At 42.2% G+C, this 24,397-nt stretch overlaps 1 protein-coding gene across 2 annotated transcripts in view; it reads left to right on the top strand.

Moving 5' to 3' along the window:
- Window positions 1–24,397, top strand: part of HHIP (hedgehog interacting protein) — a 95,111-nt gene that overhangs the window by 47,385 nt on the left and 23,329 nt on the right. For both annotated transcript variants that reach the window (XM_075543744.1, XM_075543743.1), the window contains exons 5-10: window positions 10,993–11,144; window positions 11,680–11,853; window positions 12,558–12,701; window positions 16,484–16,605; window positions 22,694–22,817; window positions 23,748–23,878. In XM_075543744.1, coding sequence (XP_075399859.1) covers window positions 10,993–11,144; window positions 11,680–11,853; window positions 12,558–12,701; window positions 16,484–16,605; window positions 22,694–22,817; window positions 23,748–23,878 — 847 coding nt within the window. The remainder of the gene's footprint in view (window positions 1–10,992; window positions 11,145–11,679; window positions 11,854–12,557; window positions 12,702–16,483; window positions 16,606–22,693; window positions 22,818–23,747; window positions 23,879–24,397) is intronic.

Raw genomic sequence — 24,397 nt, 5'->3', positions numbered from 1 at the left:
TACATGTTCCCTCCACGGCAAGCCTCTGTGGCAACTATCAGTCCCATCCTTCCCCCGAGAAGCAACCGGGAGGTTTGAACCAGCACCTTGTCGTTAGCAGCCTCACCCACAGTGCCACTGGGGCTTCTTTACAGAAAACAGTACTTGATTATATATTTGGCAACTATGTGCGTATGTATGATAGTCCACTGTTTATCATATCAATGAAAAGATGGTCAACTTTTCAATAGCAAAAGGTAACTCTCATCAGAAAGGATTTCTAGATGCACAAATAAATTTTAGCATCATCATAGTTTTACATTTTGGTTATAAATTTAAAAAAAATACAAGCATACTTCCATGGAAGAGACTTCAACTATAGGACATGGTAGAATTGCCCCTTTTGAATTTGAGAGTATAAACCTTTAAAGAAGCAAAGAGCCTCATCGTTCTCCTGAGGAGCAGCTGTTGGGTTCAAAAGTCTGAGCTTTCAGCTGGTAGCCCAAACACTTCTTCAATGATGTAAGAAAATTTTGAAATTATTTTTTACTAATTTCAATGGGTAACTTCAAATCTCCTCATTTGTAAGCACGTTTTACCAGTGTTCCGGACTTGTATGTAGAGCATAAATGCATTTTATATAAAAGTACTCAAGAAGCAGCAGAGCCGTTAAATTCATCTTGCCGATATTAAGGTCGCATTAAGCTGATGAATTTCTGCTTCTGGATCTTTTTCGGCTATTTGCTCATTTTGAACGCAATAGCGGAAGCCCACAGTACAGAGTAACAAAGGCAAACTCTCACTGATCATCAACACTGCGTCAGGCCCCGTTCTTGCAACAGACAATTTTATATCTATCTCCCAACAAACCTACAGGATAGGAGATGCCTCTGTTTTTCTGGCGCCTCTCTGAGGCACAGAGAGGTTAAGTGACTTGTCTGAAATCAAACAGCTCGTAAGTGGAGGAGCCAGGTTTCAAACTCAGAGATAAAACCCTGGAGCTTACACACTGTGCTATGACTGAGTAGGAATTCAATGCACGCTGAGACCGAAGCCAACAGGCTTTCCATCCTGGTCCCTTCATGCTTCAATAAAGTTCTGAAACTTGGAAGCAAGATGCGATGCAGTGAGCAAACGTTCCTGACGTTGAGGTGTGCAGTAGAGAAGGCGCTGGCAGTGGGGAGAGCGGAACTTTATAAGCACTTTATTTGCCCTATGATTGAGAACCAGGCGCTTCTTCACGCAGTCAGTTTGTGCATTAGAATGAGAAGCATTCATTTGCAAACAGTTTTTGTCCAAATTGCTACATGCGGTGAATTATAAGCACATACGGGGATTCTGGTCTTTTCACCCTTTGGTCCCTCCCTCGGTTAACTAAGAATGCAAGTGCGTGTCTTTTGAACATCAGGAGCTCACCCTAATTCTGCCCGTGAGTCCTAGATTGCATTGTCCCAAGATATTTAAAGCTTCCATTACATTGAGAATTGGAGGCAACTGAGCCTCTTTTCCTTGGAAAACTGACCTATTGGTGAAACGCCCATGGAAAGGGTGAGTAATGGGACACGGGTTCCCTTAAAATGAATCCTGTGTGCTTAAAGGTCTTGTGTGTGCCCCACAATTTCTTTTAACTTTAACAAATCCAGTCCCTATAGCCTTTCTTCATAAAGACTATTTCTATTTTTAAATGCTTTTTTCGGTTATGTGAACCTCATGTTTTCAGATACCCGCACTTAATTCAGTAGAATAGCATCATACTTCTCCTGATTATAGAAATATTAAAATGAAAAAATGTATAGATCTGTTATATAAATGAATACTAAAGATGCTTCTATTCATGAAATAGATTAAGATGTTTTTTAATTAAGCATTAGTACAATATGTAAAAATATCTTTAAAATGACTTCATTCTGGATAGGTGAGGCATAGGAAGTTTTTTTGTTTTTAGGGGGTGGGAGGGGTTAGGAGAATGTTTATCCAGAACAGTATATTCTCATTCAACAATTCATACACAAATTGTCTGTGCCATTTGGTTTCAATCCCTGTCCGGTGCCAGCACTCACAATTTCTACTCTGCTTGCTCTGTTTCTATCCGTCCTTAGGGTCCCTGGCCGTCCTTGCTGTTTGGTGATTGCTGATTGACCATTTGGTCTCAAATAGTTGATTATTTAAAGGAGCACATTTTGCAATGGGTGTTATTATTTTATGGACCAATCTGCTATCTGGCTAAAAGGTGACCTCTGAGAATGGCTTCAGTTCCAGTTTAAAAAGTTATCTTGGAGCAATGGTCCTGGATCCTTCTAGTTTCTTATGAATCTAGGGTGTCTGTTTTCTTCTTGGGAATTTGAGTTTTGTTCTACAGGCTTCATCTACTCTAATGGGGAACCTTCTATTGTGTCCCTGAGAACAACTGGTAGAGCAGGGCTCCAGCTAGTCCTAGTTCCAGGCTCAAAGAGGTTGTGGTCCATGTGGCCCATTATTCTGGTAATTTCTTCCTTGAGCCTTTGTTTTCCTTTACTCTCCTTTGCACTAGATGGGAAGAAACCAATCGTATTTTACTGTAGATGGAAGCACACAAGCTTTAAGATCCCAGATGCTACTTAGCAAGCAAGGCTGTGGAACCTTATATTGATGTACTAAGTTATGCCAGTTGATCAGGTTAGCCATGAGACTGTGGTCCTTAGTCTTGAAATCAATGAATAAATCCCACAGGGTACTTGAATATGCCCAAGAAGGGTCCCTAGCTATATCCCATATGTGTTTTATTATATACATGAATATATCACACAAAGGGGAACCCAAAAAAATCCGGAATGGTGCTGGCTGGAGCGGAGCTTTTGTAGTAACACAGTTTTCTGGCTAGGTGAGCATCCAGCCACTTGCTCTGAGTTAGTATAGTGCGCCCAGTGGTGTCACCTGGTCACAGTGAATTTTTTTTTTTTTTTGTAAAAGCAGTTTCACTCAACCCTTGTTTTTTTGTAATGGCTGATTTAAGAAAACAGCCGGCACCTGTGAAATCTTGTTTTTTTCCTGCTGGGGAAAAAATGTGAACCGTTGTGATGTTGAGCACAGCTGATAAGGACAGCACGATGGGAAAAACTCAATTGCATGAGTGGTGTGTCTTCTCATCTCAAAAAAAGGTGAACTAGTGATTGATGACAAACCTCGTGCTGGACGTTTGTCAATGTCCAGAGTGGATGAAAATGTCGACTCATTTTGGAGTTCATTCCACCAGGTCAGACTTTTAATCAAGCTTTCTATTTCGAGTTTCTGAAAAGATAGTGTAACCGTGTATGACAGAAAGGCCCGATTTGTGGCAGTCAGGGGACTAGTTTTGTCAGCACGACAATGCACCTGCTCACACAGCCATCTCAGGGTGCCAGTTTTGGGTAAAAACAGCATGCTGCTCTTGCCCCACACACCTAACTCACCTGACCTTGCTGCATGCAGCTTCATTTTGATTCTACAAATGAAGAGGGACATGAAGGGACAGTGATTTGACTAAGTAGAAGAAGTAATGGAGAAAAAAACCCAGGGAGGTGCTGTCAGCCATCCAAACAGATGAATTTGAAAAATGTTTCTAAGAATGGAATCACAGATTTGACCAATATATTAAGTGTAATGGAGAGTATTCTGAAGGTGATAAGATTGTTTCATAAAAATTCTAAATACATGGCTTTGAAAAAAGATTCCAGGTTTTTTGGGTACCCCCCTCATCTATGCAGTACATATAAATAAACATGCAGGATTTTTTTTACAATTTACATATATATATATATATATGTATATATATATATATGCCATGCATTTCCCTGTGCCTTCCCACACTCATTTAGCATATCTGTCTACCTATGTAACGACTGAGCTTACATTTTGCTTGTTGTTAATGCAAGATTATATATGTGATAGTATTTACCAGAGCTGCCCTTTATTCGTGTTACCTTTTAATGTCTCCACATACCTTAGCCCGTTGTTCTTACTTCCCTTATATTTCCATTCCCAACACTAGAATTAACTTGGTGTCTCCTATTTAGTCAGTGATTCTCTCTGCTTCCCATTCTCATCTGTGACCAAACTTCATCATATTCTGTGGAACACTGGGAAAATAAGGCTGTTTCAAATGGCCTCAGTATGTGAACAGTGGGTGTTGATGAGGGAATTCTTTTGTTTGCATCTTCAGTTGGGAATATTTGTTGAGACAGTGTAACATTACTTGCCCTCCAACCACAGCCCATCCACCTCTGCTATGCTGTACATTTAAACAGGTGAACTCAATCCTTGACACACCCTTTTCTCATCCCAAAATAGGGCTGTTAACAAGATAGGGTCACCTCTGCAGTTGTTAGAAAAATTAAACAAGATAATTGCTGCAAAAATAATTAGCACAGTATGGACACATAGTAGAGGCTCAAACATTGTAGTTTTTTATAACCAGGCACTACTCGGAAAGAGAGCCAACGTAAGACACAAGAAATACAGAGATGAGCCCCTTTCTTCAAGAAGCTTACAATCTACTGGAGAATCGTTCCAGTTTCTAACTTAGAAACCTGGAATTTAGGTTTTGCTAACAATGTAGCTGCCCAATATTTAGTATCATATACAATACACACCAGAAATTTGTACGGTTTTAAAACTTAGGCTTCAAAGGTTTAGTAACAAAGTGAAATTATAAAGTTCTTTTAATTGCCATTTTAAAATTTCTTATAGTGTAGCAGTGTAACGCCTGAAGAAATAGGGTGGGAATGAAAACTACTTTATCACCTACTTCCATCTACAAGCTCCTTGAGAGCAGGTACTGGTTCTCTTTGTCCACTGCCTAGCACCTTGGCTCACTCACCTCCCTACCTTTGAGTCAATTTTGACTCCATAGTGACTCTAGGACGGAGTGGAACTGCCCCTGCGGGTTTCCTAGATGGTAACCCTTCGTGAGGTTAGAAAGCCTAACCTTTCTCCCACAAAGAAGCTGTTGGTTTCAAAATTGCTGATCTTGTGGTTAGCAACCCAGTGGATAACCACAACACCACCAGGGCTCCTGGCACATTGGCTGGCACACAGGAAATTAAAAACCAAACCTATTTCCTTGGAGTCGTTTCCAATTCGTTGTGTGTTCCACAGTAGGTACGAGATGCTGAAGAACACACTTACTGAATGAGTGTTAATACATTTTTCCTAAGACAGAATAACATCTTGAGTCCTATGTTCGTTGTGTTTCATTGTTTTCTCAATGCCACAAAGCCGTTGATGGAGTACAGCACGTGAGAGCAGCTACTTGCCAAAGGCACACAACGACTAGGCACCATTGGCACTTAGAGCTCCTTGCTGTGCAGTCTTGTTTCCTTAAGGACACAAGTTGGCATTTCCAGACAGAGATGAAGGCAAATCTAAATTTAAAGACATAAATAAATACCCAGAAATCAGGAAAAAAACAAACCAAACCATGAGAAACAACCTTTAGCTGCATTGAACATCTGAAAGGAATGTTTTATTTAAAATAACCTCACCGTGAAAGGCCAGGCCCCACAATTTCTCTTAAAAAGAAAAACAAAAATATTACCGGCTACAAATATTTTATGTTTTCCTCTTTTCCTAAAAGGATACTTATTTTTTAAAGCTGCAGATCCTTAAGCTCTGGGTTAGAAGTTTGATTCATTTACCGGGAAGAATTTAGGTTCAGAACTCTAAGACAAAGCTCGCTCTCAGCCAGATCTGATCGGATACCTTCACAAACATCATCAATAAGGATCCTTAGTTTGGGAGCTTTATCACTTTGCTTGTGGACCTGTGAAATCATTCCTAGCAGCTAAATAGATGACAATTAGACCAGGCAAAAGCCGTTAACTACTTATTAAAAATGCCTGAGAAGGGTTTCAGGGAATGTTCTAGAACAGGGGACTCAACTTAAGGTCTTAACGTGTGTAGGAACAGTCCTTTCAGATCACTCAGCTACCCCTTTGTGAGCAGTCCATTTGTACTTAGTGTGTCCAGAAGCTGATGTACCACTGGGACGGCTGCGTAAAGGGGAGGCCCCGGGAGGGAGACCCCTCTCTAGAGGAGTGGGTGGGGCTTAGGTTAACGAAGTTAAAAAAAATCATCCAAAAAAACCCCAACAGTCAACAAAACAAAGGAACCCCTATTGTGTTGCTATTTGGCTTCTAGTTTGGTTGTAGCAGGGCTTCACATTTCAAGAAGAAAAAAACACACCATCAGATAGATGGTCAGTATTAACAACGAAGTGCAAATAGATTGAAAATCTTTGCACAGGTCCCAAATTTTGACCTTGGTATGGGTGGCTATGTTGGATGTTTAGACAGTCTTCAAAACTATCACTCAGAAGTCAGTGTCTATTTAAAATGGATTGTTAGCCCCAGGAATATTCCATTTGATAATCCATTACATTTTTCCCCTCCCTTTTATGCTACTGTGGCTTAGCTAATCACTCCCTGCTGCTCATTCTCCCCAGGTGTTCACTAGAAATTGAGTAATTTTGCGTTTCTGGAAGACGGGTATGAGTTTAAGTCCATATATTCTAATAAAGCCAGGTATGATGAGGGGAAATAATGAAGAAGAAGGGGGAAGTCTGAGCATCATTCATTCAGGGCTTGCTTGATTCTTTCTGCTGAGTCTCTGACTAGTAACCAGTTGATTCCAACTCACGGTGGCTGTCAGTAGCACTATGCTCCATAGGGTTTCAATGGCTGGTTTTTCAGAAGTAGAGCTCTAGACTTTTAAGATATCTCTGGATGGCTTTTACCTACTGACCTTTTGTTCAGAAGCTGAGTGTGTTACCATGTGTACCAAAGAGAGCCTGTGCTGAGTTTCTAAAGCCAAGCTAATTGGATATTGGAATTGGGGCTCAGGTAACAGGGTGAGGCTGTGAAAACGGACAGTCAGAAATCACAAACATACAGGGAGGTGCAACAGAACAGCAAGGGAATGGAACAGTGAGGTCCCCAGGGAATCCTGAAGGTGAACTTTGGGGCCAGGATGTGGTACCCCAACAGACTGGACTGGAAAACGCTCCTAAAAGCCAACAAACATTGAACTAACTACAAGCTTTTCTTTCTTGTTGTGCTTTTGTTGTTGTTTGTCATTGGATTGTTGTTATTTTGTTGTATATTGCTGCTTGGTTTTGCTCGGTCTTGTTTGTTTTTTTTTAATTGATAAATCATTTTATTGGGGCTCATACAACTCTTATCACAATCCATACATACATCAATTGAGCAAAGCACCCTTATACATTCGTTGCCCTCTTCATTCTCAAAATTCGCCTTTCACTTGGGTTCCTGGAATCAGCTCATTTTCCTTTTTCCCCTTCCCCGTCCCTCCCCACTCCTCCCTTCCCCCTGCTCCCTTGATAGTTTATAAATAACTATTTTATCTTATCTTACACTATCTGGCATCTCCCCTTACCCACCTTCCCATTGCCCATCTCCCAGAGAGAAGGTTACACATAGATCTCCAAGATCGGTTCTCCCTTTCTACACCCCCTTCCCTCCCGGTCGCCATTCCCACCGCTGGTGTTGAGGGGTTCGTCCGTCCTAGATTCCCTGGCTCGGTCTTGTTTTTGTGCATGTTATTATCTCCGCAGGTCTGTCTAAATAAGATAGGCTAGATGAACAATCTGGGGGAGAAAACAATGGGACCGACAGTTTGCGGGGACATGGGAGAGGGAGAGGGAGAGGTGGGGGGACAGGTAGTGGTGTTAACAAACCCAGGGACAAGGGAACAACAAGTGATCCAAATCGGTGGTGAGGAGGGTGTAGAAGGCCTGGTAGTGCGTGATCAAGGGTAATGTAACCCAAATGAAGACTGAGCATGATAGTGGGACAAGAGGAAAAAGTCAAAGGAAAAAGAGGAAAGAGCTAGGAGGCAAAGGGCATTTATAAAGGTCTAAATAAAGGAATGTACATATACAAATATATTTAAATATGAGGATGGGGGAAATAGATCTATATGCATATATTTATAGGTTTAGTATTAAGGTAGCAGAAGGACATTGGGCCTCCACTCAAGTACTCCCTCAATGCAAGAATACTTCTATTACATTGGCATTCTATGATGCTCACATTCCCAACACAACCGCTGAAGACCAAGCGGGTGAATAAGCAAATGTGGTGAAGAAAGTTGGTAGTGCCCGTCTGTCAAAAGATAGCATCTGAGATCTTAAAGGTTTGAGGTTAACAAGCGGCCATCTAGCTCAGAAGCAACAAAGCCCACATGGAAGAAGCACACCAGCCTGTGTGATTACAAGGTGCCAAAGGGATCAGTTATCAGGCATCAAAGAACAAAAAATCATATCATTGTGTGCTCACCTCCATGATACAATTGCTGAAGACAAATACGTGCATAAGAAAATGTGGTGAAGAAAGCTGATGGTGCCCAGCTATCAAAAGATATAGCGTTTGGGGTCTTAAAAGCTTGAAGGTAAACAAGTGGCCATCTAGCTCAGAAGCAACAAAGCCCACATAGAAGAAGCATACCAGTCTGTGAAGGGATGTTGAAGGGATGAGGTATCAGGCATTATCAGAACAAAAAATCTCACCATAGTGAATGAGGGAGGGAGTGTGGAGTGGAGACCCAAAGCCCATTTGTAGATCACTGGACAGTCTCTTACCGAAGGGTCTCAGGGAGGAGATGAGCCAGTCAGGGTGCGATGTAGCAACAATGAAACATACAACTTTCCTCTAGTTCCTAAATGCTACCTCCTCCCCCACTGTCATGATCCCAATTCTACCTTACGAATCTGGCTAGACCAGAGGATGTACACTGGTACAAATAGGAACTTGAAATGCAGGGAATCCAGGTTGGATGATCCTTTCAGGACCAGTGGTGTGACTGGCAATACTGGGAGGGTAGTAGAGAAAGGATGGGTTAGAAAGGGGGAACCGATTACAAGCATCTGCATGTGACCTCCTCCCTGGGGGACAGACAACAGAAAAGGGGGTGAAGGGAGATGTCGGACAAGGCAAGATATGACAAAATAAAAATTTATAAATTATCAAGGGTTCATGACGGAGGGGTGAGCAGGAAGGGAGGGTAAAATGAGGAGCTGATGCCAGGGGCTCAAGTAGAAAGCAAATGTTTTGAGAATGATGAGAGCAAGGAATGTACAAATGTGCTTTACACGATTGATGTATGTATGGATTGTGATAAGAGTTGTACGACCCCCTAATAAAATGATTAACAAATAAATAAAACAAAAATAAAATGATCTTAAAAAAACAAAAGATCCCACCCTAGGCCACTTCTTAAAATTCGTCAAGAAAGTTTAAATGCACAGTGGCCTCTCCACAATCCAAACTTAAGTTACACATTCCAGCGTCCAACAACTCCTGAGAAAGCCAACGGCTGTTTAGTCATGATGTAAGAAGAAAAAACAGCAAGCCCATATTAAAATCATCATCACAACCATCTCCCAAAAACCAGAGGCTCGTTCATAAAGCATAGTCTTCCATCAGATTTTATTTTTCCCATTAAAATCAAAGTTGAGCATATTGTTGAAGAGGTTGATGGTTTCCACCTTTGGCAGATGGCTGGGCGTTTCTGGGATCTTTGCATGTCCTTTGTTATGGACACAATCCTTAAAGTGGGAATGTTTCCACTTTCAGGGGTGTGTATCAGCATAGCTTTCTCTACTCAGGAAATGAATCAGGTGGGGGTTTATTGAAAGTGAATTCTGAGGCCTCAAACTTTTCAATACCCAAATCCACAGGAAGGCTATGTAGAACACCTACTCCAGATCGGAGTCCCGCAGTGCATGCTGCTCTGCTCTGGACAGCAGCTTTCGAGCCCTGGCAAGCGAGAGCACCAAGACGATGCAGTAGTTACGGTGCATCTAACCCTCCTCCTCTACCACGGCACAAGGCCGAACTTCTCGTGGCACGGCCTTTTGCTGAAGGGGGTAGGGTGATGTTTACTGAAACAACCTTGATAAGGTTTAACCACCGTTGCCATGTTCACCTTCTCTGTCCTACTCCCCACCTTGGTAGAGCTCTCATCAGACTATCCCAAAGAGAGTTCACCGGCTTCCTAGGCTCGGAAACGTTCCGTCTCCACCGCTGCAGATCATGTCAGAGACTCTGAGTTCACTGTAGAAATGCCCCGGCTACATGTGGGAGACAACAAAATGCTCAGGCCATATTGAATTTCCTGACGCTGCAAGCAGAAAATAAAGATAAAATGCCTTTCTATTTAAGCACATGATGATGTTTTAATTGTTACAGCATTTGGCATGCCCAATGTATACAGTCCTTGACATTTATATACCAACAAAGAAGATTGTTTGGGATTTTTCCTTTATTTCCCAGTGTCCCCTTTCCTCCCTAGCATTTTCTCCCAGGTTTTCAACTCCGTTCTACTTCTCCATCCCTGTAAGAAAAACCCCAGTGTAGGGGCGGGATAGATGTTTAAAAAGAAGGTGGGGGGGGGGCTTATTTCTGTCTGTTTCAATCGGCCAAGGCTGCTTATTGCCTGGCTATGATGGACGGACCACCATCGTTGTGACAACTGATGGGGATGCCTCAGGGTCAAACAAAGGTTTACATATTACACAAGCAATTTAACTGTTTTCTAAACGTATTGCCAAGACAGTGGGAGTTGGCAGACCACACTGTGTTTTAGGTTTGGGATACTTGGATTAGAAGCGACTGCTGATTATGAACCTTTTTATTTGTCTTCGATGAACTACAAGCAATCCTAGGAGCCCAGGAAAGAATGCTCCACAGCACTTAAACTTGTCTCCGAAGCCTCCCCAGACTACCCACACAAATCACTTGACAAAAGTGGAGTAGGAGTCTTGGGCAGAGAGAACCACGCAAGACAATTGGCTTGTTCTAACCGTTAAAGAGTTCCACAAAGTGAAATGTTTTATAATCCTTTTTTGTACACGGAAGAAAGAAAACAGTTTGGGCAAAGATTATCCAGAAGAAAGAAAGCGACTCTTTCGAGGTTCCAGTTGAAACACAATAAGGAACATAATTAACTTCACAATTCTTTGTGTTTTTCATTTGACTGCAGGGAGGAGATGAAAGAGGATTGCTAAGCCTTGCATTCCATCCCAATTACAAGAAAAATGGAAAGCTGTATGTGTCTTATACCACCAACCAAGAACGCTGGGCTATCGGACCGCATGACCACATTCTCAGGGTTGTGGAGTACACGGTATCCAGGTATCACACACTTCATTTGCCTACCCTTATCTTCTCATCTCGTCATTTTTTTAGAGAGGTTAGACATAACTGGCAGAAGTCAACTAGACTCTCTGCTTTGTGTACAGCCCCACATGTGTCTTAAGGGAAAATAGAGGGAAATGATGGTGCTTTGGCACTTTTCTCAAATAAACTTCAACTTCTGTGCTATTTCCAAAAGAGGGCAAACAGTCTACAGTGGAGCCCGAGCTCGATGGGACTTGTTTTCCGAGTCTCGCAAGTTTTCCACCACTGAAACGGTAGAGCCCTGCCACGTTCCTACCCCTCATTTGAATGGCAAATGCTTATGTTCTCCTGCGGACAGCTTTCCTCCTAACCCGGGTTCTGGCTTTCATGGGGGGTTGACTGTAGGTATTTTCAGTCATCTGTAGCAGCCTCTCTTCATTTTGTTCCATTTCGCTCTCTGTGTCAGATGTTGGCTCGAATGCCCGGTCCTCTCTCGTGGGCTCACTCAGCATGTTTAGCAATCATGGTGTTGGTCCTTGTCCCCGTGTAGGAAGAACCCACATCAGGTGGATTTGAGAACAGCCCGGGTGTTTCTAGAAGTCGCAGAGCTTCACCGAAAGCATCTGGGGGGACAGCTGCTGTTTGGCCCCGATGGCTTCTTGTACATCATTCTTGGAGACGGGATGATCACGTTAGATGATATGGAAGAAATGGACGGCTTAAGGTAAAAGACAGCAACAAGCACAGCCTCCTCTTCAGCTTCCCATGTTGGAAGTGGCAGGAAAGAGGGTCTGAGCCAGCACGTTAGAAACTGCCTTTGAAGCTTATTGCCTTAGATACTTTGTTTTCACTGAGAAATTGCAGATGCTTCAGGAAAATAGAAATGTATGGCTGTAAAGTACGCATTTTAAATGTGTGTGCTCTAACTTTAGAACATGAACATAAAATGGCCTGATTGTTTTAAAGTCTTCGCTCAGGGACATTGTACGTGAGCCACTGTCCACTTGCGCTGGCCGTGGGGCCCCTCCACTGGCACCCGACGCTGACAAGCAGCACTTCAGGATTCTGTGCAGCAGCAGCTGCGGTCTGACGGCCACTTGTATTCGTGCTGCCTGACCCGCTCACTGAAATGAGCATCTCTAGCCAAGCTGCTTGGGGTTGCAAAATGCATGAGTTGCCACACAAAAAAGTAAAGAGGAAGGGACAGAAGGCAGTACATCTTTAATGCGCCATGGGTAGCCACAAAAGGCTGTGTCTTGGTGCTGTCGCATGTCTACAACCCCTGGCCCTCGTTTTGATTCCCACCAGGTAGAGTTGGCTCTCCAGTTAGGGTGTGATTCTTTTACCGCAGAACAACCTTGCCCGATTTCATGTAGGTTCAATACGGAACAGAATAAAAAGCACTTATGCCATCCCCCCATTTCTCAGCGACTTCACAGGTTCGGTGCTGCGGCTAGATGTGGACACGGACATGTGTCATGTGCCTTATTCCATCCCAAGGAGCAACCCGCACTTCAACAGCACCAACCAGCCCCCCGAGGTGTTTGCCCATGGGCTCCACGATCCAGGCAGGTGAGCAGCATGGCGGTCAGAACGGGACTCAGGCAGCGGGAAAGGAGGGTTGCCGCTGGATCGTCAAGCAGGCAAAAGGGGGCTCCCAGGTCGGGTAGCACTTCTGCAGTCACACCCGGTTACTCTCCAAGTGAGTACTTGGCAGCCTTTCATTAACATGTGGACCAGATGAAGAAGGCAAATGGTACCCCAAAAGGGACAGATTCATGGAGGAAAAAAATTCTCCTTAACATTGTTTTGAGAGATTTTTAGACCATGGCGGGTGGGGGTGTGGGGTGGTAGTCAGTGGTGGAATTTTCACCTTGCATGTAGGAAACCTACATTTTCTCTCTGATGCATGCACCGCATGCTCAGCTACCATTCATCTGTCCACGGAGGCTGCTCTCTGCCGCCGTGATGCGAAGCTTGCAAATTAAGATGGACCGAGGTTAAAAAGCAAAGGCGCTCTAGTTACACACTGGTTACACACTGGGCTGCTAACCACAAGGTCTGAAGTCCAAAACCACCCACCACAGTGAACGAAGAAGATGGTGCTTTCTCCCCTCGGGAAGAGTTACCGTCTTAGGAAACCAGAGGGGCAGTTCCACCCCTTCCTAGAGGTTTGCTCTGAGTGGCATCAACTCTGAGGGCCGTGAGTTTGAGTTTTTTGAATTTGAAAAAGGCCGAGTGATCTGCTTTCAAAAGGTCATCCGGGGAAATTTCTACGGGTCCCAACTGCCCTGGGGATGACAGAGTTTGTGCATGGTCGCCAGGAGTGGTTAGCAGCATTATCAGAGGTACCCGGTTTGTTAGCTCAGAGTAGCCCTTCAAGCTAGGTCAGTGAGATAATAGACCTCTTGGTTTGTCTCCTGAAATCCCTCTCGATCTTAAATTTCCTCGTATTTCCTTATGTTTTATATGAATATATATTTTAATATTTTGTAACTACCTTGCAGGGGTGTGATCATGATGAAATAAAAATATGTCACTAAAGTAGAAAATCTGCTGCCTGACACCTGGCAGGTGTGAAGTCAGTTCCATGTCTCATCATCGTAGCTCCGTGATGGTGCGGTATCAATGTGCCAGAAGGAGTGGGGCTAAATGTTAATCTTTTTCTTGGGAAAAAAAAAATTATAAGCACTAGAAGAATGTACACTGACTGTTTGGCTATGCTGTAATTAACCACAAAGAAAGGTAAACTAAGAAGTGTGTGGAGTGAACAGTATTTGGTACCTTTGCAAAATATCGTGAGGCCTAATAACAGAAATTCCATGATGAATACTTCATCCTGTCCGTGGCCTACTATTCATTCTAAGGAGCATCTGGCCACATTCATTCATTTACTCGCTAAGTTATTATTGCTGTTTAATGTTTATTGAGTGTTCACTATGTGTAAGGTGAGTATTTCTCCAACTTTTTATTTTCATAATCCCTCATGCCCTTCATCTCCCCTCCATCAAAGTCCAAGTCTACAGTTCATTTCCTCTTTGGCATCTCCACGATCTTAAAATCTGGGCGACGGGGAATGCTTAAGGTGAGTGCAGGATGTGGAGGAAACGGTCACATTCCATTCATATGGCTCCGAGCTCACAGATACCACCACAAAGCAGCACTTTGAAGTCAAGCAGCCGGAGTCACCACAAACCCACTGGGGCTTTCAAGAAAGCTCCCTGGGTGTCTAGAACCTTCCATCCAAACACACAGAGTTCAGTGAGCCCTTTGCAGACCGTATGTGTGGCAGGATGCCTCTGTCATGAAGTCTTACTTCCTGTGATTGCTCAGGGCTGTGGGCAGGGTTGGGGGGGAGCATGGTTATTACTCCACCTCCCACCAAGAATATTTTCAGTAGAGGGAGAGTTAATAAAGCAGAAAGGGAACTGAAACAATGATTGGCTGCAAGTAGGGCTAACTTTAATTAAGCACCTTGATGCTGAGACTCGCACACAGTATCTCATTTAGGGTCTGCAGCTGTACTGACTGAAGTAACTGGTATTAGGTGCCTCTTATGCATATGAAACTGAAGGTTAAAAAAGGTCACGTAGTTCTCAGTGGACCCCACTCAGTGGGTGTTGAATACAAGCTAGAGCTCATGGCCTTTCTAGTCTAGATAAGCGATGTGTCCTTACAGGAAAAAGGTCAACCCTCCTTTAGTCATAGAAGGTTAATTCAAAAGATAAGTTCTTACCCTCTCTTGGAGTTCGTTCCACCTTAAGGCACAGCATGTCTCTGCCAGGGTCCCTGCCAGGCATTGTATTCTGTGAATAATTGAATTAGAGAAAACAATAAAGTCCCTGTTGTCATTGAACAAGGAACTCAGCTTCCAGTTAGGTCAGGCTTATAGTTCCCCAACCCAAGTGGGATCCTTTGGAGCCAAGAGTTTTTGCTTGATTGGGATAAGAGGCCCAGGAACTATTTTCCCTTAAAATACATATTTATAACCCTGGTGGTTAAATTTTGTTTGCTTGTAAATAATTTATTTCGTTGGCCTAAAATAGTGATCCTCAATGAGGTGATTTTGGTCCCATGGGACCCTATGGCAGTGTCTGGAGACATCTTTGGTGGTGGCATTTAGGGACGGTTATTATCTATTGGCATCCTCTGGAAACCCAGGATGCTTTTGAACATCTTGAAATGTGCAAGAGCACGCCCCCAGGCCAAGGAATTACTCAGTTCAAGGTGTCCTGGGTCAGCACTCAGCTGCTGGCTGCCGGCCAAAATGTCGGGCCTGAAACCCACCGTCAGCCCTCGTGAGAAAACGGTGGCAGTTGACAGGCTCAGAAACCCTCTGGGCCTGTTCTACTCTTGTATTAGTCACTGTGAGTCTGAGTCGACTCCTCGGTGAGCGTGGTGATTTGGCTGCCGTGGCACCACAATTCCTGTCGGCACAGTGGTTAAGTACTTACCTGCCAACCATAAGGCTGGTGGTTTGACACCCACAAGCCATTCAATAAGACCTGACAATTGGCTCCTGTAAAGATGACAGCCATGAAACCCCAGTGCGGCACTTCCACTCTGTCACAGGGGGGCCCTGTTAACCAGATCTGACGTGACCCCAAAAGTGTCAATAATATCAAGACACCAAAAAGTAAAGGCAAGCCAATTGTCCACATTTGTATAAACTTCAAACATTGTCACTTTCAACCTTATTCTTCCCCTAATTCAAACACCCCCATACTTAGTTTCCCAACTGCTGAGCCCCTAATAGAGACTCTAGAACAGGAATCCAGTGCTGAATGTCAGAATCAGTGTCTTCTGTTAAAGAGAGATTTGGGGCCTCAGATTTACTAGTGGTCCACATGAATTCAAAATGAACCTACCAAAACCTCAGTGGTGGCAACCACCAGATTTTATGCTCTGAATGAAATGCATGCTTTCTTTTCAAGTATAGTAATTCTGTGTACGAAACTCAAGACATGTATTCAAAAACTAATTATATTGTGTACTGCAGATGTGAGTTGGTGATAACACTGATTCCTATCCAAAATACTTTACCAATGAATATTCCTTAAGGACATGCTTGCAAATGTTGTAAGTCAGCGTGCACATTCATGGTGAAGGAAGATACCAAGAGAAATTAAGAAATCGTCTCCAGAGATCATCGCATTTCAGCAAAGTAAACACATCAGATGTTTCTTTCAGTGCTTTCTAGAGAATCCAAACTGAATAGTTCTTAAGATCGTCGCCAACCCACAAAGGATTTCTGTTCAAGATTCTCCGGGCTGAGCTTGGAAAATACCCTGGTAGGAACCGTGTTGTTTAAAACAGACAGACAAATGGAGACCTCCCTCTCTTTTGTTATGCAGATGTGCTGTGGATCGTCATCCCACAGATATAAACATCAACTTAACAATACTTTGTTCGGACTCCAATGGGAAAAACAGATCCTCAGCCAGAATCCTACAGATCGTAAAGGGGAAAGATTATGGTAAGTAGAGCGTAGTCTGATGATTTTGCTTTATTTTGAGTTGTGTTTTATATAACTATGCTAATTGACGAGGAAAAGTTTTGGGCAAAAGGAACTTTTGGGGCAGCATAGAACACTGATATAACAATGAGCAGGAAGTACATTGATCACTTTTCAAAGGTCCAATTACCCTAGAGTTTCCATCTGGTCTATTCACTGTCTTATGAATGGAACCCACACTCATCATTAATTAGTTTGTCATACTGTGGTGAACGTGTGTAGCTGTAATGCTGAAAGCTATGTAACCAGTCATCCTTCAAATACTAGAAGGATCGCCCAAGGAGAAAAGGTTTCAGTAGCGCTTCAGAGTAAGAACAGATGAGAAAGAAAACCCTATGACTAGTAGTAGAGCATTGTCTAAAATATTTTCAGGAGACGAGCCTCTCAGGTTAGAAAACACTCAAAATATGACTAGGGAGGAGCTGCCTACTCAAAATAGAGTTGACCTTAAAAAACTAGATGGAGCAAAGCTCTTGAGTCCTTCCTTTGCTATGGAGGCATGGCGCAAAATGAGAAGAGACAACAGCAAACATAGTGTTGACCATTTTAAATCAGTCATTGTTTGCTGTGCCTGGATGACAACGTCAAGAGGAATGGTATCATATTCAACATCAAAAGAACATTTCAAGATCGATCTTAAAGTGCAATGCTGTATGTGATAGAAAGATATCTATGCATATTCAAATTTGCTTACCAACCACTAATGAGAAAAGCCAATGATGAGGAAATTGAAGAATCTACAACTCTTCAATCTGGAATCTCTCAAATGTTCCATTGAAATGCCTTGATAGTTATTGGTAACTGGAATGAGAAAGTTGGAAACTCAAAGCAAGAATTAATAGTTGGGAAGTATGGACTTGGTGACAGAAATGAAGCTGGAGGTCACATAACTGAATTTTGTAAGATGTATAATTTCTTCATCGCAAATACCTGTTTCAGAAACATACAGTCAACTGTACACATGAAGTTCACCAGCTAGAATACACAAAAATAAAATTACACTATTGGTTAAGCATTGGACCTCTAACTGCAAGGTTGGCGGTTTAAACCGGCCAACAGCCCCAGTGGAGAGACATGAGGTGATCTGCTCCTGTACAGACTTACAGCCACGGAAACCCTGTAGTGGACTCAATGGCCATCGTGTTTTACTTGGATGGAAAGAGGGAAGCAATGGAATAATTAAGGGCCACTTGAGTAGCCATTGAACGTGGTCCAGAAAGTGCAGAAGTACAAAGCTGAAAATGAGAAGCAGCAAGATAAGGTGTCCTCTAAGAATTCACTTGAGTCTTTATAAATTTAACATGAAAGCAACAGTTGTGAAGGAAAAACTTCAAGGCAAGATCAACGGTGAAGACAAACAGAAGATTCTTGACAAATATAATGAAATTATCAACGGGCTTGGTAAGAATCAGACAGCAGAGAAAGAGGAATTTGAACCTTAGCAGAGAGAGCTAGAGAACGTGTGTGGCCCCATCATTACTTTGGCTGTTCCAGAGTGCTGGCGACAGATGTGGAGGTAAGTCACGGGGACTTCCCTGGTGGTGGAGCGCCTCCATCTGGTAGTGCCTCTGCTGGACCCACCATTGTAGAAGTTGAATTAGTCAATATGCGAGAACAGAAATTTAGCATTGTTGCACATTAAAAATATGAATGACCCAAATTTACAACACATTGATGAGCAGTTTTAAGAGATAAGCTGCTACATTAAATTTCTGGGCATACTCAATACTTGAATATGGAATATGTACATTTGGGGGAAATGTCGACATTGTACGTAATAAGCACTGTATTGCACGTGGGAAGTGTAACGTTTTAAAATAAAGCTCTGTATTTAAAATTGAAAGAAAAAACCATGAATGAGAGAAGACCACATGAGTTGTGGGATGATTTCATCAAGACCATTGCAAAGGCCATGGCAAGAAGAAGAGCAAAGTGCATGACAGAAAATCATCTGAAACTTACTCTTGAAGCAACTAAAGTAGCTGAAGCAACCAGAAGCAATGATGAAATAAAAGAGCTGAACAGAACATTTCAAAGGTCAGCTCCAGACAACAAAGTAAGGAATTGTAATGAACTGTGAAAAGACCGAGAGTTCGAAAACCAAAGGGAAGAACTCGCTCAGCATATTCAGTTGAAAGAACTGAAGAAAACGCTCCAGTCCCAAGTTCACTGTATTGAAGCATTTTAGGAACAAAATACTGAATGATGCCAGAAGCATCAAAGGGATAGGGAAGGAATATGCAGCGTCATTGTACCAAAGAGAATGAATCAGCATTTAACCATTTTACGAGGTGGCATGTGATAAAGAACCAATGTTTCTCCGAAGAAGTCAAAGCTATACTGATACCATTAGTGAAAACCAAGGTTTCGGCAATCCATGGATTATTCATTGAAATATTTCAATAAGCTGATGAAACACTGGAAGTGCTCATTTTATCTCTGGCCAGCTGACTAGGGGAGCTCTTTGGAGTTGTCATTCCAAAGAAAGAAGACCCAACAGAATGCTGAGATCACAGAGCCATCTCATGAATAACACATGCAAGTGAAAGGTTGCTAAAGATAATTCCGAAGTGTTTGCAACAGCACAGCACCAGGGAGCTGCCCAACTCAAGCTGGAGCACACCGTACATAGTATTGCAAAGAGCGGAAATTCAAGCGCACTTAGTGTGGTCGTGTGGAACCTGTACATAGACCAAGGGACAAGTCCTCGAATAGAGTCTGTCTGAAAATGAGAAAAATCTGTGTATCAGAGTTCATCCTTGCACCATACTTTACACTGAGTAAATAATCCAAGAAGTAACATTATATGAATAAAAATACAGCATTAGGCTTGGAAGAAAGTTTATTAACAACCGGCAACAGACAAATAACTCAACCTTGCTTACTGAAAGCAAAGACAAAAACTTGAAGCCCTTACTGATGATCAAAAACTATAGACCATAAATACTTGAGTATAAGCCGTAGGTACTTGAGTATAAGCTGACCCGAATATCGGCCGACGCACCTAACTTTACCCCAAAAACGACATTAAAAATTAGCTGAAAAAACTTGGGTTATAGTTGAGTACATACGGTATAGCTTTTAAAATTAACAAATCATTTAATTGGGGGCTCTTACAGCTCTTATAACAATCCATACATCAATTGTATCAAACATTTGTACGTATGTTGCCATCATCATTTTCAAAACACTTTGTTTCTGCTTGAGCCCTTGATATCAGCTTCTCATTTTTCCCTCCCTCCCACCCTATGTACCTCTGATAAATTATTATTATTTTTATATCTTATACTGTCTGCTGTCTCCCTTTGTCCACATTTCTGTTTTTTGTCCCCCTGGGGTGGAGGTGGGTGTTATATGTAGATCATTGTAGTTGGTTCCCTGTCCCAGCCCTTTCAATATTGTTTACAACTCAGTAAAGCAAACAAAAACATTTGCCAGTGGACCAACAGAAAAAAAAACACGTGATAAATGGAGAAAAGTTCGAAATTTGAAGCAATTTTATTTTATGTGGCTCCACAATCAACACTTATGGAAGAAACAGCAGTCAAGAATCAGATGATGTATTGAGTGGGCCAGTGTGCTGCTGTCACTTTGAAGACTGAGGTGCCCTTGACCAAACAAGGCACGGAATTTTCAATGGCCTTATGAATACACTGTGAAAGCTGTACAATGATTAAGAAAGACAGAAGAAGAATTGGTACATTTGAATTACATTGTGGCTCAGAATGAATAAATCTATCTTGGAAAGAAGTACAGCCAGGTTGCACCTTGGAAGGAAGATTGGGGAGACTGTATCTCTCATACTTTGAAAGTGTTAGCCGGAGAAGCCCGTCCCTAGAAAAGGACAGCATGCCTGCCAAGGTAAAGGTCAGCAAAAAAGATGCTCAGTGAGATGGACCGCCACAGTGGCTAAAACAATGGATTCAGCATAACAATTGTGAGAATGCGTATGGGACTGCTATGAGTTGGAGCCAATTGAATAGCACCCACCATCAGCAATTCAAGAGGAGCCATGATGCCAGGGTTTTTAAGTTCCTGACCTAAGATTCATGAGATGTGCCGGTCTTATTTCCATCAACACATAGCGCCTTACAAACCCCACTGAACAATTCTCCTCTTTCTATAAAGACACTTTGAATCAGAATCAGCTGACTGATAGTAGCAGGTTTGACTTTGGTTTAGTTTTGTGTTTGGATTAAATAAGGAGCTGAAATGCATTGCCATTTGCTAGCTCTGAACTTACATGTGTAACAAACAGGTCCGTGGTGCTTCTTACATGCCAGGCCCTATAGTGAGAACTTTGTAAACTGTACTCAATTCAAGTGTCCCTACCCTGTGTGATAGGAATATTTACTAGCCACGTTGTACAGATGAAGAAACTTGAGGCTTAGAAAAATTAAGCACCAGACAAAACAAACATCAGGGTCAGATTCGAACCCGAGCAGTCTAGCCCGAAAGTCTGTACCCAGAAGCATTCGATTATGTTGCCTCTGAGGATCCTGGTCATTTAAAACTTCTCTTATGTTTAAAATTTTTAATCCCTTATTCATCATAATCATGTGAGAAGAGGAACTTAAAATGACCCATCTACCTAAAATACTATTGATAGTGCCTTATTTGGTATTAAATATACAAGAAGCGATTTTCAGATTAATTTACAACTGGTTTTAGGTCTTTTCCATTGCAATGAGTGTGCATATATTCACATATATGATGACATGCATGGAATGATTGAGATACATGACTGTACACATGTAGTTCCAAGGGGATCATTGAAGTACTTTATTAAGCATGTGTTTTTCACAGAACAAAACTATTAAAATATTTTAAATGCTGGTCCTTTACTAAGAAACTATTTATAAATTTGTGATTAATTGATCTTAAAGATATTTTGTGTACTATGTTTTATTTTCATTAAATTATGAACTTTTAAACCATTTATATTGAGAACTCTATCATGGTTTATTAAATATATCTATAGGAATTTCTATTTTAAAAATTCAAAATTTCAAAAAAATCTGTATGTGTTTAAAGCAGTGTTTCTCAGCATTCTTAATGCAGCTAATATAGTTCCTCATGTTGTGGTGACCTCCAACCATAAAATTATTTTTGTTGCTACTTCATAACTGCAATTTTGTCACTGTTATGAATTTTAATGCAAATATCTGATATGCAGGATGTATTTTCATTGTTACAAATTGAACATGATTAAAGCATAGTGATTAATTACAAAACAATATGTAATTCTATATTGCGAAATATTTATTTCTGATTACAGATAAATTAAATTTTGTCTTGAAGCATGGTGTAGCATGGGTAACAGTCTTCACACCTGGTACTCATATGTGGGCGTGTCTGCATGTGGGCGGACCCGCCTGGAGACCGTGGATAGAGGAGCGGTGTCTCCGTTCCTAAGAACATGGGAAATATGTGTTTTCTGATGGTCTTAGGTGACCCCTGTGAAAGGGTTGTTCAACCCCAAAGGGGTCACGAACCACAGGTTGAGAACCACTGGTTTAAAGTATTTTTGTTTAAAAACAAATACCTATAGTCTCCAGAATATCAATGCTCTATTTTAGTTTCATTGAAAACTTGGAAATGTCTCGGCAGCAACATAACAGCAAACCTTTTCAGAGCAGTCTCATTACATTACGCCAGTGTTTCCCAAACTGCTCCCAGGGGGGTGTGGGAAGGATCCAGGAGGGCTGCAGAAGCAGATACCTACACTTTATCCTGGATTATGGGCTATCGTACAAAAGCCATTGCTTGCCACAGGAGTACTGGATCATTTTCTTTTTCTGAAAAGGGAGTGATAGACCAAATAACTTTGGGAACCTGTGCGTGAAGTTGTGCCTGAAGGAACTTTCCTTCTACTGCTACTTAAGCAAAGTGAGAGATTATTTTCGCTGGGATTCTGTAGCAGCAGTCTGCCTCCTGCAATGGAATGCAATGCAGACTCAAAATATATAAGTAATAATTGGCGCTAGTTGGTCTGCCCTTTTATGTAAATGCATGGCATTTGATATAATACTGCATTTGTTCCTTTTAGAAACTGAGCCATCCCTCTTAGAATTCAAGCCATTCAGTAACGGTCCTCTGGTTGGTGGATTTGTTTACCGAGGTTGCCAGTCTGAGAGACTGTATGGAAGCTACGTGTTTGGAGACCGTAATGGGTATGTTTCCTGATGTCACAGCATGATGGACCAAATCACATTTCTATTGATTCATTGCCAAGATGCCATAAAATATTCAATGATTGTCTCCCATTGGGAGTCGGATCTGGGGCATGGATAAATAATACTCTTCATTTTTTTGTCGGCTCTCTATGGTATTTTAAATGAAAAATTACCAAAGAGACTCTTTACCAAAGGCTTCAAGATGTAAATGAAAACACGCTTAAGGACTGAAAGGTCTTCCAAGGAGTGTTTCCTGTAACATTCAGGTTGCTCCCTTCATTGTTAAATACAGAGGGAAAGGAGCACATAGAAAGACACTGCTTTACGAAAGTTGAATAATTATTTTAAAACTTCATCTTAGAAGGCATAGACATTTGTATTTTTGCCAAATGGCCAGGATTTGGAGCAACCAAACTGAGTGTGTTCCAAGAGAAAGGAGTGTGACAGCGTTTCAATGTTAGCCTCTTTGCTAGAGGTCCCATTGGAAAATCTGTGTTAAGGCCCACACGAGCATCTTGTTTCCCAACATGCTGGCATTCAGGCATACCACACAGCTGGTGTTCTTGGTTGGTAACAAGAACAGAAAGAGTGTCCTGACCCACTGCCTGCTCTTTCCCCATCCCACTCTCTGATTAATAGCACAGGTGGGCATCTAGTCCTAGAGGGGAAGAATCATTCCCTGGATGAAGGGGAGGGCTTTTCTCATACTACCCCCACACTCCACATCCAACCAAAGTATTATCTTTTAAGTACTTTTTCTCCATCTGGAAATTCACACACTTTACAAACTATTTTATTTCCCCCCCTAGAAATGAGATCTGTAACACAACGGTGATTAAACATGAATTTTATTTTAAAGGCTTTTCTTGTTTTTTTTTAAGCAAACACATGGTCTCATTGTAGGTTCATGGTATGCTTTTATTGTAGGAACTTCTTAACTCTCCAGCAGAGTCCAGTGACCAAGCAATGGCAACAGAAACCACTCTGCCTTGGCAACAGTGGGTCCTGCAGAGGCTACCTGTCGGGTCACATCTTGGGATTTGGAGAGGATGAATTAGGTATTGTACAAGCTAGACCTGTTCCTCTTTTGTTGGCTGTCTGGTTATCCAACATTGTGCATTTATGACAATGTTGGAAAACTTCTCGGGTGGAGTCACCAATGATCTAAACTTCCATGGGACACCCCAAATGATATCTTTATCAAAGGTCCTGAGGTGACTAAGGGGCCCACACAAGGTATGGTAGCCACCGTTACAGGACATCTTCACCCTTTTGTCCATGGCGTCTCGGCCCAGCCACAGTGAGCACAGGGCAACCGTGGGATCACTTGAAGTTGTGGGTGGGTAGGGTCCGATTGGGAGATGATCTGAAACTTCTGGGGAGGTCAGTGCAGAGAAGTGGAGAAGGGGACAGAGGGAAGGGAACTGCACGGAACAAAAGGCCAGGGTGGGTAGAGGATGAATGGGGTCCCTTCTCTGGGCAGGTAGTAGGAGGCAGCAGATAGAATAGAAGCAGGGTCCCTGCTCAGGCAATCCTTGATCACCACCTCCTCCAATTCCAGAGAGCGGGGGGGATTG

The sequence above is a fragment of the Tenrec ecaudatus genome, chromosome 3 (genome assembly GCF_050624435.1).
Source record: "Tenrec ecaudatus isolate mTenEca1 chromosome 3, mTenEca1.hap1, whole genome shotgun sequence".
NCBI classification, from domain to species: domain Eukaryota; kingdom Metazoa; phylum Chordata; class Mammalia; order Afrosoricida; family Tenrecidae; genus Tenrec; species Tenrec ecaudatus.
This window is presented reverse-complemented; position numbering and strand designations above follow the sequence as displayed.